The sequence below is a fragment of the Cavia porcellus genome, unplaced genomic scaffold (genome assembly GCF_034190915.1).
Source record: "Cavia porcellus strain 051 isolate PalLab524CR breed Dunkin Hartley unplaced genomic scaffold, mCavPor4.1 scaffold_5, whole genome shotgun sequence".
Classification (NCBI taxonomy): domain Eukaryota; kingdom Metazoa; phylum Chordata; class Mammalia; order Rodentia; family Caviidae; genus Cavia; species Cavia porcellus.
Genome location: NW_026947488.1, coordinates 24,376,854 through 24,390,565, shown reverse-complemented (window position 1 = coordinate 24,390,565; position 13,712 = coordinate 24,376,854). Strand labels below are relative to the sequence as shown.

The 13,712-nt window shown below is 42.4% G+C and overlaps 1 protein-coding gene across 3 annotated transcripts in view; it reads left to right on the top strand.

The window, feature by feature from the left end:
• Rpn2 (ribophorin II) overlaps window positions 1–13,712 on the top strand; it is a 72,748-nt gene that overhangs the window by 2,881 nt on the left and 56,155 nt on the right. For all 3 annotated transcript variants that reach the window (XM_003467640.5, XM_005002763.4, XM_063248378.1), the window contains exon 2: window positions 1,784–1,977. In XM_003467640.5, the coding sequence (XP_003467688.1) occupies window positions 1,784–1,977 (194 nt within the window). The remainder of the gene's footprint in view (window positions 1–1,783; window positions 1,978–13,712) is intronic.

The following is a 13,712-nucleotide window of genomic DNA, read 5'->3' as shown; positions in this document are numbered from 1 at the left end:
TGCAAAAATACTTCCCTTCACTTTGAACACATACTCCATCATTCTTGCCACTTTGTGAAACACTTCTGGAAGTCCTCCTTTAGTACTGTCTTTATGATAGATGATCAAAAGTATGGTGAATGCTGCTGCTGCATGCCGTCCCATAGAGAGGCAAGCCTGTAAATATGTTAAGATATGTCCTCATCCACCTCTGGCACTGTACAAAAATGACCATGAGAGCAAAACATTTTGAATCGAGTCGAGACACTAAGGCAGCCACAAAAGCACAACTAAAAACACTCATAAAGGACTTTCAGACCGAATTAACAAAATGACAGGAACAATGAGTTAAGTCTGCTCAAATTAAAGGGGAAGTATTTTAAGGCAGATTAGTGGCAATGTATAATATTTTTAAAATTAAAATTCACTGTATTTTAATCCTGCCACATATATTTGTATGTAATATACATACACATGTATTTTATGCACACACACAGAATACTATTTGAACTGAGCACCATTTAGGATGTTACAAATACAGCAGGAAAGCCAGGTGTGGTGGCTTATGCCTGTAATCTCAACGCTCAGAGGCCAAAGGAGGATCCTTGCTAGTTCGAGAGTTTGAGACCCACCTGGGCTACAAAGTGAGCTGGAGATGCATGCTGAGACCCTGTCTCAAAAAAAAAAAAAAAAAAAAAAAAAAAGATTTAAAAAATACAGCAGGAGCTGGGGATTTAGCTCAGCTGCATAAGTGCCCACATGGCAAGCGCAAAGTCGCTTGGTACCAAAAAAAAACAAAAAACCCCACAAAAAACAAAAAACCAGTAGGAACACCCAATTCCATACATCTTACATTCTATCAAGAAAAGAAAAATAGCACATGAAAAAGAATTAAAAACATGAGTATCTAATCAGACAGAAAGTACAGGCAGAAAAAAAATCACAGTAGCCACTGTTGATTTCACGAGACAAAATCATGAGGCAGCACATTCAAAAGTGGTTTTTTCTTGTTTTTGTTTGTTTCAAAACAGGGTCTTGCTATGTAATTCATGCTGGCCTTGAAATCATATATCCCAAGCTGGCCACAAATTCAGGGCATACCTGCTTCAGCCTCCTGAATGCTGGGAGTATAGGTGTGTGCCATGTCCAGCTATTCTAGCATCTTTCTGTAGTACCATCTGTGGATGATACTGTTTTATCCATTTCACATGAGAAGACGCAGAGGAGCTGTTATGGTCACTTTGCTAATAAACTTGGGGCTACGATTTCAGCTTGGCCTGAGGGGCCAGATTCTTCCTACTTTGTTGGGGACCAAATTCGAGGGAAGGTTTCTTAAAAAAGTGATGCTTAACTACACTGAAGTCTCAAAGTAAAACTAAAGTTGAAGAAGGGGAAAGTATGAAAAAGTAAGGGTAGAAAAGAACTTGGCTCTTTGAAAGAACAGTTCAGAGAGCATCAGATGTTGGGAGTGAGAGAAACGATCTGATTGAGAGGTGGACACATCAGGAAGGATTTAGAATTGGTTCTCTTATCCTGTCTTAAGAGGTCTAGGATTTATGAATGCTCCTAAATTTGAGTGGTGTGATAAGTCCTGTGCTATAGCTTCCCAGAGCTTCTAGAACTGTCCCGACAGTTGAAGACCAGGCTCACTACACCCCCATCTCCTCTTCAGGTTATACCTCCTGAATTGATTAGCCTTCCCCCCATGATCTGATTTCCAAACATTGGTACACATTATTGTTGGGACTCCACGTAGAACTTGGGAGTCCTCTGGAGTATATTTACTTGTGATTTTTCCCCCAAGGTTCAAGCACTGTCTTCCTGTTGGCCCTGACAATCATAGTCAGCACCCAGGCTCTGACGCCTACTCACTACCTCACCAAACATGATGTGGAGAGATTGAAAGCCTCCCTGGACCGCCCTTTCACAAGTTTGGAATCTGCCTTCTACTCCATTGTGGGACTCAGCAGCCTTGGGGCCCAGGTGCCAGATGTAAAGGTAAGGTTGCTCTTACCGTGGTGCCTAAAATGACTCAGGAGAGGCTGAATCCCCTAACTGTGTTGCACTCTGTTGTACCATATCTCTGTGAGCAAGACTGTTTAAAACCATATATATATATATATATTTCTTTTCTTTTCTTTTCTTTTTTATCGGGACCGGGGATCAAACTCACGACCGCCTGCTTGCAAGGCAGGTGCTTGTGCTGCTGAGCTAAATCCCCAGCCCCCAAACCAAATATATTTGTAAAGTGCCCAGGCATGTGGCTAATAGTTACAGGAAGGAAATTCAAGGTAGGGGCACTCACATGTATTAAACACTGTGTCAGGGATTTCTGATGGTTTGTTTTGTTTTCTGATGTATTTTTTTGACTTCTGTTGGAACGTATCATAATTAAAATCTTTTCTGGATTCAAAGAAAAGCTAAATGAATTTGTAATATATTAATTACAGTAGTATGGACAAATTACTATAAATTTAGGGGTTTTTTCTTGTAGCTGAGACAAAATACCTGACACCAAAGTTTAAAGGGAAAGGTTTATTTGGCTGACTGTTCATACAGGCTTCAGTCCATAATTGGCTTGCTCCAAGGCAGGGTGGCACATGGCAGAGGGGCAGCCCATTTGTAGTGGCCAGAAGCTAGCAAAATAAGTAAGGGACCTTAACATCTGTCCCTTTTATCTTATCCATACTATTTAGGGAGGGTCACATTCTCTTAATTCTAGTGCTCTTGATGTCTAACACTGCATTATGAATCAAGTCTAGTGTTATACACTCTAGATTCTGCCACCTCTGAAAAATCCCTATCTATGACTGTGTGAGGCTCTTGGGGGACATCTAGACACGAGCCATAATGGGTGTGAAGCCCCATTACCCAACATCTATTAATGCTAGTTCTGCATGTCAGAGTCTAGGCAGGCTTGCATAGGGTCTCTGATTAATGACTGCTAAGGTCAAGATAAAGGCTGGCCTGGATGAGCTTTTACTGAAGAAGAATTTGCTTTGCTGTGAATCTGCTTCATATTGTTGGCAGAAGCCACTTCCCTATGATTGTAGATTAGAGGTCTGCATTTTCTTGCTGGCTATTAGCCTAGAACACTGGTGGCAAAACTATAGCATGCATGCCCACTGTGGGCTGTTAGTTATTATTAAAAGCTCTAAGAGGTTTGCTCTCGCTGCTCTTCAAGGGTATGTAAATGTCCTCTGATGGGGTCGCCTCTTTCTTTAAACCAGCAGTGGCTTTTTTTTTTTTTTTTTTTTGTCTTTTTCCTTTTTATCGGTACCAGGGATTGAACTCACGACTGCCTGCTTGCAAGGCAGGCGCTTATGCCGCTGAGCTAAATCCCCAGCCCCAGCAGTGGCATTTTGAGGGCTTAGCTTCAGAGCTCTCTGATCTCTTCTACTTTTTTTTTTTTTTTTTGTCTTTTTTCCTTTTTATCGGTACCAGGGATTGAACTCAGGACTGCCTGCTTGCAAGGCAGGCGCTTATGCCGCTGAGCTAAATCCCCAGCCCCAATCCCTTCTACTTTTATCTAGAGAAAACTTTCTGTTGTTAAAAGTGCTCATGTGTTTAAGCTCACCTGGAAACATTCTGAATTTTAAGGTCAGCTGACTTGGGGCTTTAATTGTTCTTGAAAAATCTTTTCATAGCTATTCATAGATTTGTGTGTAAATAAATAATCAATAGATGAAAATTTTGGGGGTGAGTAGACATCTTTAGATTTTTCTTTTTCTTTTTTGCAGGAGAGGCAAAGTACTGGGAATTGAGCTCAGGGTCTTTTGTTTGCCAGACAGGCTCTGTGCTGCTGAGCTATATCCCCAGCCCTTTAGATTTCTGTCTGTGATCAATTATATTGAATTCAATTCCAAGTCTCGATAGCTTATGACAATAATTTATTTCTGGCTCAAACTATATGGCCATTGTGAGTCAGAGATGCTGTGCTTTTTTTTTATTCAGCCTAGGGTTTAACTGATAGTGCAGTCTCTCTCTGAAGCCTATGCAGGGGGCAAATGAGTACATGATACTTTAAAACTTGTGGTCAGAAGAGATACATGTCATTTCTTTTTACATTTCTCTTATCATTGTTTAATGCACAACATGGTCATGCCTGGTTCAACAAGTCAGGGAAGTAGAAAGGGATAGTGTGTTTTGGCGAATGATAACCCATCCAACTAGCCCTTGAATTTCTTTGTCTCAGTATTGCCCTGAGGTCCTCCCTGGCTTCAATCTTTTTTTTTTTTTTTTTGTCTTTTTCCTTTTTATCGGTACCGGGGATCGAACTCACAATTGCCTGCTTGCAAGGCAGGCGCTTATGCTGCTGAGCTAAACCTCCAGCCTCCCTGGCTCTAATCTTAGAACTAACTGTTGACTTACTTCAAAATTTCTCTGAGGAAGCTGGGAGTGGTGGTACACACCTATAATTCCAGTATTTAGGGGCTGAGGCAGGAGGATTGTTGTGAGTTTAAGGCCAGCCTAGGCTACATAGTGAATTCAAGACCACCCTAAACTACACAGCCAACTGTGTCCAAACTCTCACCCCTCTAAAAACAAAAAAAGACTTCTTTGAGGAGGGTAGTGATGACCCTGGTCTGTTGGATTGACAACTTAGCCCTGAGTATTCTGAACTCCTCATTCATTGAGTAGTTGTTACTGAACACCTATGCTGGGCCCTGGGTATGCAGTGGGAAATAAGTCATAATCACTGTCCTCAGAGAACTCACAGTGTAGTGAAAGCTAGAACAAGATGCTGTAGTCTGGTAAGCGTCCTGCAAAGGCCTGTGCTCTGAAGGATTGGTCCTTAGCTTGTGGCACTATTGGGAGGGGGTAGAAAATTTAAGAGGTGGGGCCTAGTGCAAGTCTTTAGACATTGAAGCTTTGATCTTGAAGATGGTTGAACTCTTTTAAAAGAGAGAGTTGAACCCTCTCTTACTTTCTCAGTAAAAGAGAGCCAAGAGGTAAATGGATTTATTGCACCATGCTGCAGTCTTGCTGTGATTTGGCACCACAGGTTCAAAGCAACGCGGCTAGGCAGACAGGAATGCCATACGAGTAGCTCTGTGGCTACAGAGTGAACATCCATTGCCACCTTTTTTATGTGGAGGCAAAGGATGTCCACCCATAGGATGCATTCTAGTACAGGGGAGATACGCTTGATGTAGGCTTGAGGGGGCAGATGACCTGTATGTAGAGTCACAGTTGTTGGTTTCACTTTGATGGTACATCTCATAGTCATATGTAAGCCACCTTCCCAAGAATTTTGCAGGATAGCCATAAAATCAGGGTACAGTCTATCCCAGTGTTAATGTTGCATATTTGTGGGGGACCAATGAGTAACAAGTTCAACATGAATCCTCAGGTCTTCCAGTGTTCCCCCTAACTGTGCATTTTGACCCAGCCTCTAATTAAAATTAAGTGCCTGCATGGCATCTTCTGGAGGGGTCATGTAGTCTTTCAGGTTTATGGTGCAAGTATGGACTATTTCTCTCCCTGGGGAGCCTTCCCCTTTGGAAACTGCTGATTAAAGTATAGTTGCCTTGTGTGGTAACAGCACATCATTTGGCTGTCTTCTGTCTGCTTGGGCTCCTGCATCTTCATGGCATGAATTCCTCACTCCTTTCTGTGCCCTTCAGTATCTCCTGGGTCTGTACTGTAGCTTCTTTCTCCTGGCCTTGGGCTCAGTCACAGCCCTAGATCCACCTTCTGGTACTGTGACTGCCAGTGACTGCCAGTCCCAGCATGCTTGGTTAAGCTCCTTCCAAGCCCCACTGGCCATCTGCCTTTGCTTTTGCCATCAAACTGTCCCATGTCCAGCTCTCATATGATTTCCATCCATTCCTTGTACTCACAATCTCTGACAGTTCCTTGGAGCCTGCCATAAGCCTGTTTTTCAACATGTAGTCTCTGGCCTGATGGGCTGCGTTTCTAGCAGTGGCTCTGGCTTGGTTGTGGCCTGCTTCTGGGTCTATCTTGGACCTGGATTTAGATTTTACTGTGGATCTGGTGTGGGGTTGGTCTTCAAGCTGCTGGAGTGGACTTTGCTCCTGTCCCTGTCCTGCTGCCCCTCTTCTTTATCTTCAAGGCTTTGGCAGGCTGCAGCTTGCCGCTTCATTGTCTCTGTCACCACTACATGGGCTTTCCTGATGGCAGCAGCTCAGTGCAGTATTTTCTTTTTTTTTTTTTTTTTTTGTCTTTTTCCTTTTTTTTTTTTATTGGTACCAGGTATCGAACTCACGACTGCCTGCTTGCAAGGCAGGCGCTTATGCCGCTGAGCTAAATCCCCAGCCCCTCAGTGCAGTATTTTCAACCCTTGAGCTGTGTTTGTGAGCTCTGTTATCTCCTCAGCATATTCTTTTTGCACACAGACTTACAAGCAGTATGTATTTCTTCTTTTAACTCTTTTCTAAGCCGTTTCCTCTTAGTGAGGTTTTTTTCTTTGGCCTGGGCTGCATTGACTTCTGCTGTACCAGTTCAGATTGGGGAGGTTCACTTGAGAGATGGGCAGCCCGAAGAGACACAGCCATAGACTGAGTGTACATCTTTATTTAACTGCTCAGCTCAGCTCAGCTCACTTTGTCTACCCAACTGCTTAATTGTAGTCCATTTTGTTTAGCTGCATACTTCTAGCATTCTCCCCCAGTCAGCCCTTGTGGTGTTCCAGATAGATATAAAAAAACACAGTAGTTGCTATGTGGCATATCACCTTGGTTATATAAATTACAGTATCTACATGGAGATCCTGAGGTGTACCTGTGCAGGAATTGTGGTGACATAGGACTTTTGTCCTTTGGAAGACACACAAACAGACACAGACACACAGACACAGAGACACAGACACACACACACAGACACAGACACACACGGTCTGAACTACAGCATAACCACCTTTGGCTTAATTTTTCTTATATCCCCCCTGCTTCAGCTTCTTTGAGTATCTGAAACTACAGGGACACACCATAACGACTAACACCTGTGAGTTGTGAGTATTTTAAGCAAATATCAGGCATATGATTTTATTTGTATCTCAAACAATAATTCATTCTTTTTCTTTTATCATTTCTTGTCTTTTTTTTTTTTTTTTTTTTTTTTTTTTTTTTGGTGGTATAGAATCCTTCCACTGAGCTACATCCCAGTCTCTTTTTTTTAATTTCTTTTATTTGAGACAGAGTCTCAATAACTTCAAGCTGGACTTGAATTTGCAGTATTGTCTCAGCCTTCCATAGTTCTGGGATTGCCAGTGTGTGCTGCCAATGCTGAATGATCTCTTTATTTTCTATCAAAAGTAGGGGCCGGAGATGAAAAAAATTAGGGGCAGTGGCATAAGTGCCTGCCTGGCAAGTACAAGATCCTAAGTTCAGTTCCTGTTATCAAAAAAAAAAGCGCTAAAACATAATTTATAAAAATTAGCAGTTCAAGTCTATGTTCAGCTACCTCACATTATCTAAAAAAAAAAAAAAAAAAATCCAAGTATGATATACTAGTACAGTGATGGGAAATCTTTTAGAGCTTTCAGTGGTAATAAACATTTTATTTTTTCTCAGACCATTGTCTTCAGTCTAGTATGTACCTGACACACAGGATGGTCAAAAGATACTTGTTGAATGACTTACTATAAACTTGAGCTTATTAGAAATGAGAGCTCTCTAAATGTGCATCAGAAAATGAGTGGGTTAGTCACATACTTCATTCTTACAGTGGCTTATAAAAGTAATGGAAGAAAAGGAGTTATATAGATGTTTTAGAGCTATCAGATTCTTTATTAGATGTGCACACTACTTAAATCAGCTGAGATCAAGTTTCTCTTATTGGCATTTCATGTCATGAGGTATGTCCTGGTCAATTGTTGTTTTCAGCTGAGTAGAAAAGAGTCCTTTATAACCTGCTATGTGGACTGTGTTGGTGACTCTCACTGAGGTAGACTTTGGGGGAGGTTTTTTTGTTTTTTGCTTTGCTTTGCTTCCTTTCCCTTCCTTCCCCTTCCTGTCATCCTCCCCTCCCCTTCTTTTCCCATGACAGGGTCTCATAGTTCAGACTGGCCTCAAACTTGTTGTGATCCTCCTGCCTCAGCTTCCTGAGTGCTGGGATTACAGTCTTGTGCCACCATGCCCAGCTAATTTGGGGGTTTTGCATGTCACAAGAAATTTTAGCAGCAAAACTGAAGAAGTGAGTTTAATGAGAATACATGGAAGTTCTAGAAATAGAAATATGAAATGAGTTGATTTCTGAGCACTTTATTTTGGAAAGTTAAGTACTCTATAATATAGATAAATAAGATTATTGAAATGATAATTTTATAGATATCATTTAGTTTTTTATGAGATTAAGAATAATGGAAGTTGTTTTGTATTCATTTTAGTGAAAATGTAACTAAGTGGGATATATTATGACAAAAACTTTGTTGGCAGTGTTCAAATACCTGAAGTCAGCAAACAGTATTCATAGATTATTTATGTCTTTCAGAGTCTGTGTCTGTAGACTGGGCATGATACCTACTTTAGGGAGTGTTATAAAGATTAAATAACATAGTAAGCATATAGTACTTAGCATAGTGTATGCTGTCTGGTGGTACATATAAAAGTAAGTGTATTTGTTTTGTTTTGTTTTTTGTTTTGTTTTTGAGATGAGGTCTTGCTATATAGTTCAGGCTGGCCTTGAGCTCACTGTGTAATCCAGACTAGCCTTAAACTCACAGCAGTCCTGCCTCAGCCTCCCAAGAATTGAGATGATAGGCGTGTACAACCATACCCTGCAAAAGTAACTGTATTTGTGAGCCAGGTGATGAGCTAGTTGCTAAAAGTGGCAGCAAAAGGAAGTAGTCCTTCATGTGGTTGTCACTAATGGAGCATCTTCTGCATGCAGGCATCATGCCAGGTGCAGGGAAGCCCCCAGAGCTCCTTACCTAATGAGAGGCAATTGCCCTCACCGTATTGAGCAGTAGGCACGTACAAGTGTGGTGAAAAGTTCTGTGGGAGTCCAGCAGAGGGAGCTGGTACTCACTCTGTCTGCCACAACCTTGTGTGGGGGCATTGCTATCTTGCTGACTATTTGCTGCACAATTCTCACTCAGTCCATGTGTAGTGAGTTTCTGCTAGGCACTAAGCATGCTGCTAGGCCCTGGGGGTTTAGTGTGGAGCAAAGAAAGAGTTCCTGTACTCTTGGAATGTATTATCTAAAAGTAGAGCTAGCCGTCAATCATGTAATCAAATTCATGCAGGATTACTCATAACAATAGTGTTTTATGAAGGTGAGATATATGCTGTGTCTTAAATAGGGGGCTTCATAGGTGTAAAAGATTTCTTTTTTTTTTTTTTTTTTGTCTTTTTCCTTTTTATCGGTACCAGGGATCGAACTCACGACTGCCTGCTTGCAAGGCAGGTGCTTACGCCGCTGAGCTAAACCCCCAGCCCCTGTAAAAGAAAGGTGAATGATCTGGTAAGAGGAGGTTTTCCCAAGGATGTAGCTCAATTTGAATCCCATTGTGCTTTACCTTAGGCTACAGTTCCTTGAGGGCAGGAACTTGACCATTCTGTGACATGCTGTGTCATGTGGTAAGCACTAGTAGATGTTTATTAAATGAAAGAAGGTATGATTGATCTAAACTCTAACTGGAAAGGAATTAACTGGAAGGCAATAGAGGGAAGGGATGGCAAGCAGAGGAAACAGGATGAGCACAGGACCTGTATGGGGAGAAAGTGAGTGAGTAGGTTGCATTTGAGAGACTGGACGGGAGCTGTGTGTTAAGGGTGGGGAGCAGTGAGGCCAGGGCTCTTGCACAGAAGTTTCCCTCTTTTTTCAGACAGTAGTTGATTTTCAGCAGTGAGCATCACCATGTGATTTTGGAAAGATTTCTTTCCTGCTTTGTGGAAGGCAGTCTGGCAGGGCTTGTGGGATGTGATTGACTGCCGAAAGAAAGCAAAGAATGACACCTAGATTTCCGCTTTTGCCACGTGGTTTAATGACCAGACTGTTTCATAAGGTAGGAGCACTAGAAGAGAACATGGCAGCGAAGAACATGGATTTTGTCTTCAGTGTGTTGAGCTTGAAGTGCAGTGGAGTCGTGTAAGTGGCTGATGAGTGCAGTCTGGGCTGGAGTTGCAGACCTAAGGATGGTCCTTGTACAGGTTCTGGATGAAGCCATGGACATGGGTGCAATGCCTGGGAAAGAGAGAAATGGGATGAGAAGTGGGCCTGCGCATGGAGAACACTGCAATGTTGGATGAGTGGACAGCAGAGCGTGACATTACAAAAAAGCTGGAGAAGTAGGAAGAGACAGCTTCCCTGGGAAGTGTGGGGTTCTGGAAGGCCAAAGGAACTAATGTTTTAGAATGAGGAAGTCATCCACCTGTCCAGTGTTGAAGGAATGAACACTGAAAAATATCTTTTATTTGGATGTACCCTGAAGGTACCATAGGGATAGAAACCAGATTGGAATGAACGGAGATGAGGCAGTGAAGCCTTAAGTACAGGCAACTCTCCAGAGAAGTGTGGCTGTGTTGGAAGAGGGAGTTAGGAGCTGGCCGGGGAAGTAGGATTAAGGGAAGTTTTATTTTAAAATAGATAGTTAGGGGCCTGGGGTTTAGTTCAGCAAAAGTGGCTTCTTGGCAAATGTGAGGTCATGAGTTCAATCCCTGGCATCAAAAAAATAATAATATAAAATAAAATAGATAATTGTAAGTAATCCTGAATTTTCTGGCTACATTATGACTTTCACATTGAGAGGGAGTAGCTGCATTGATAAGAGTGGCTTTTGGTGGAGAGTGCCCTGTGCAAAGCTGGAGGCCTGCTATGCTGGTCTCGCTGGGTCCTGAGTTGGTTTTCTGTGCAGCTGCGTGATGGCCTGAGCGTGTGTGGCAGGGGATGGGCTTGCTCACCAAGGACCTGTGCAGGCCTTAGCCAGGGTTGATGAAGGGAGATGGGAGCTGGAAGCTGCTTGTGGAGGAAACAGAGGAGAGGGTGGGCAGGTAGGAGTCATGTGCTGCCTTTCCTGAAGTACTTGGTTCAGGGAGTTGTCGGGAAGAAATGTGGAGGAAAGCATGGAGGTTCATTACTGGGGAGACATTACTAGGGACACAGAAGGATTGAAGTGAGCATAGGGATGGATATTTAGGGAGCCATTCTCAGCCTCTTTGGAACTCAGAAGGGCTCCTAGGGGCAGAACTTTTACCCCTGAAGAGATTGCCTGAGCGGCTCACTGTTTTGTGAGTGCTTCCCATTCCTGCTGCCATTCAAATTGTGATCTCAGTATCTTGAGGTTTGAATCAAGTAAGCACTGGTACCATTTATTTTGATTTATCTTTTACAAAATGTTAAGAGTAAGCTTGATGCCAGTTTTACTCTGGAACAGATCATTTTTAGTGGTCTTTCCAGAGAGATTGGATAGCTTAGTCTGGAGGTAGGCTGCCAGGATTTGAATTTGTGTTCTCCTGTTGAAAGCTGAGTAAGTAACTTCTGATAAGTTACTTTGCCTATCCAATGTCTCAGTTTTCTTGTCTGCCAACTTAAAATAATAAGTGTGCCTTCTTAGGACTGTTTGGAGATTGAATGAAAATTGTACATAAAGTACTTGGAACATTGTATCTTTTTTGTTGCAGCTGTGGTATTTGGAAATGCACTCAGGGACTCTGAACCTTTAAGCTATACCACTAGACCACCTTCTTCTTGTTCTTGTTCTTGTTCTTGTTCCTCCTCCTCCTCTTCCTCCTCTTCCTCTTCCTTCTTTCTTCTTTCTTCTTCTTCTTCTTTTTTTTTTTTTTTTTTTTTTTTTTTTTTTTTTGGTATTGGGGATCAAATTCACCATCTCACACTTGCCAGGCAGGTGCTTGTGCCACTGAGTTAAATCTCCGGCCTCTTCTTATTTTTTAAGTCAGGGTCTCACTAAGTGGCCAGGTTGGTCTCACACTTGCTCTCCTGCTTCAGCCTCTTGAGTTGCTGGAATTACAGGCATATAGCTCTGTGCCTGGCTTTGTGACACGTTTTTTTTTTTTTTTTTTGGTCTTTTTCCTTTTTATTGGTACCAGGGATCGAACTCATGACTACCTGCTTGCAAGGCAGGCGCTTATGCTGCTGAGCTAAATCCCCAGCCCCTTGTGACACTTTTTTATGTGTAGTTCAGGTTGAACCCAGGACCTTGGTTTGCACTAAACTGAAACCATCCCCCGCCTTTTTAAGAAGAGTCTTGCTAAGTCACTAAATTGCCCAGGCTGGGTAATTCTCCCTCAGCCTCACAGAGTGCTGAGATTAGTAGTGTGTGTCTCTGCACCCAGCATGTATACATTTTAAGTGTATACATTTTAAGTGCTCAGAAATGAGGCAGTGGTGGCAAACCTGTGGTGTGCAAATGGCAGCTAGTTGGTTGGGGTTCATGTCACTGAAAAGTCTTTTTTTAAAGATCTGTATGGGGGATTGAATTCACAACCATACACTTGCAAGGCAGGCGCTTATGCCTCTGAGCTAAATCCCCAGCTCCACTGAAAAGTCTTAAACAGATGCATCACTGGTTTGGGGCTTTGGTGCTGTGGTTCCATTGTTAAAGCACCAGAGGGCAGCAAAGCTCTAGTGTTCAGTGTATCCAAATTCACCATAAAGAGCTCCTTGGCTGGATTAATTTATTTTCCTCTTCAGATCCCTAGTTTGTGCAAGGTGAAATATTTTGTTTTCTTTTGCCTTCAGGCTTCTTTCAAACTTTAGATTGAAATTTGTTTGTTTTGAGACTGTTATATTTTATTCATAAAAATTTTAAAACTGTTTTGGTTCAAGTAGCAAATAAGAACATTGTATAGTATAGAGTAGTTGTTAGAAAAGCAACAAGCCAGTGCTTAGCTCTCCCTCCCCTGCTCCCTGTCCTCCAAGAGCACCACTTTCAGCTGGTTTTATTGCCATGTCTTTCTTTTTTTGGTCTTTTTGAGACAGGATTTCCCTATGCAGTTTAGGCTAGTCATGAATTCATTTTGCAGCCCAGGCTGCAAACTCGCAGTGATCCTCCTGCCTCAGCCTTCTGAGTATTAAGATTATAGGCATGTACTACCATATCTGGCTTTTGCCATATAACTTCGAACAACTGAATCTTAGATTACTTCAACCAAAGTGTTTAGCAATCTATTGCATAGCATCTCTTGGAACTTGATAGGCTAGATGTTGTGGAGCTTTTGTTACACACTCCTACCCCAAGCTTGGGTGATGGGTGCTCAGTGCTCAGATAACTAGTGTAGAGGAAGTGATTAGGACAGCGTGATGAGTGCTGTGGGAACCCTGTGGCACACACCTGTAAGCAAGACCCTGTCTCAAAAACCAAAAATAAAAAAATAAAAAAGGAGTGCTGGAGAGGAAGGGTGCCTGTCCTTTTCTGTCCTGTCCTGAGATGACTGCCAGCAAAACTGAGGAAGAGCTGTGTGTGAGCATGTGAGGAGAGTTGAGAATAGGACCTGGTTTGGCTCATGGGAAGGACCAGGGAGAAGTTGTGCCTGCAGGGGGAATGGCAGGACTGAAGCACCAAGTGACACAAGCATGGCTCAGCTGGAGGGTGATTCTCTGGAGTGGGAGGTGGTGGTGTAATGCAGCTGGCACAGAGGGAGGGCTCATCATGGAGGCATTTCAGCTGTGTCAGAAACTGTGTGTCTTATAAGATAAATAGGGAACCACCAAAAAGTTTTAATGCTAAAACAATGTGGGCACATGTGTCTTTTGTATATGTCAGTCTTGAAACAGTGTGTGGAATCTATTGCATGGCTTGGGATTGATTA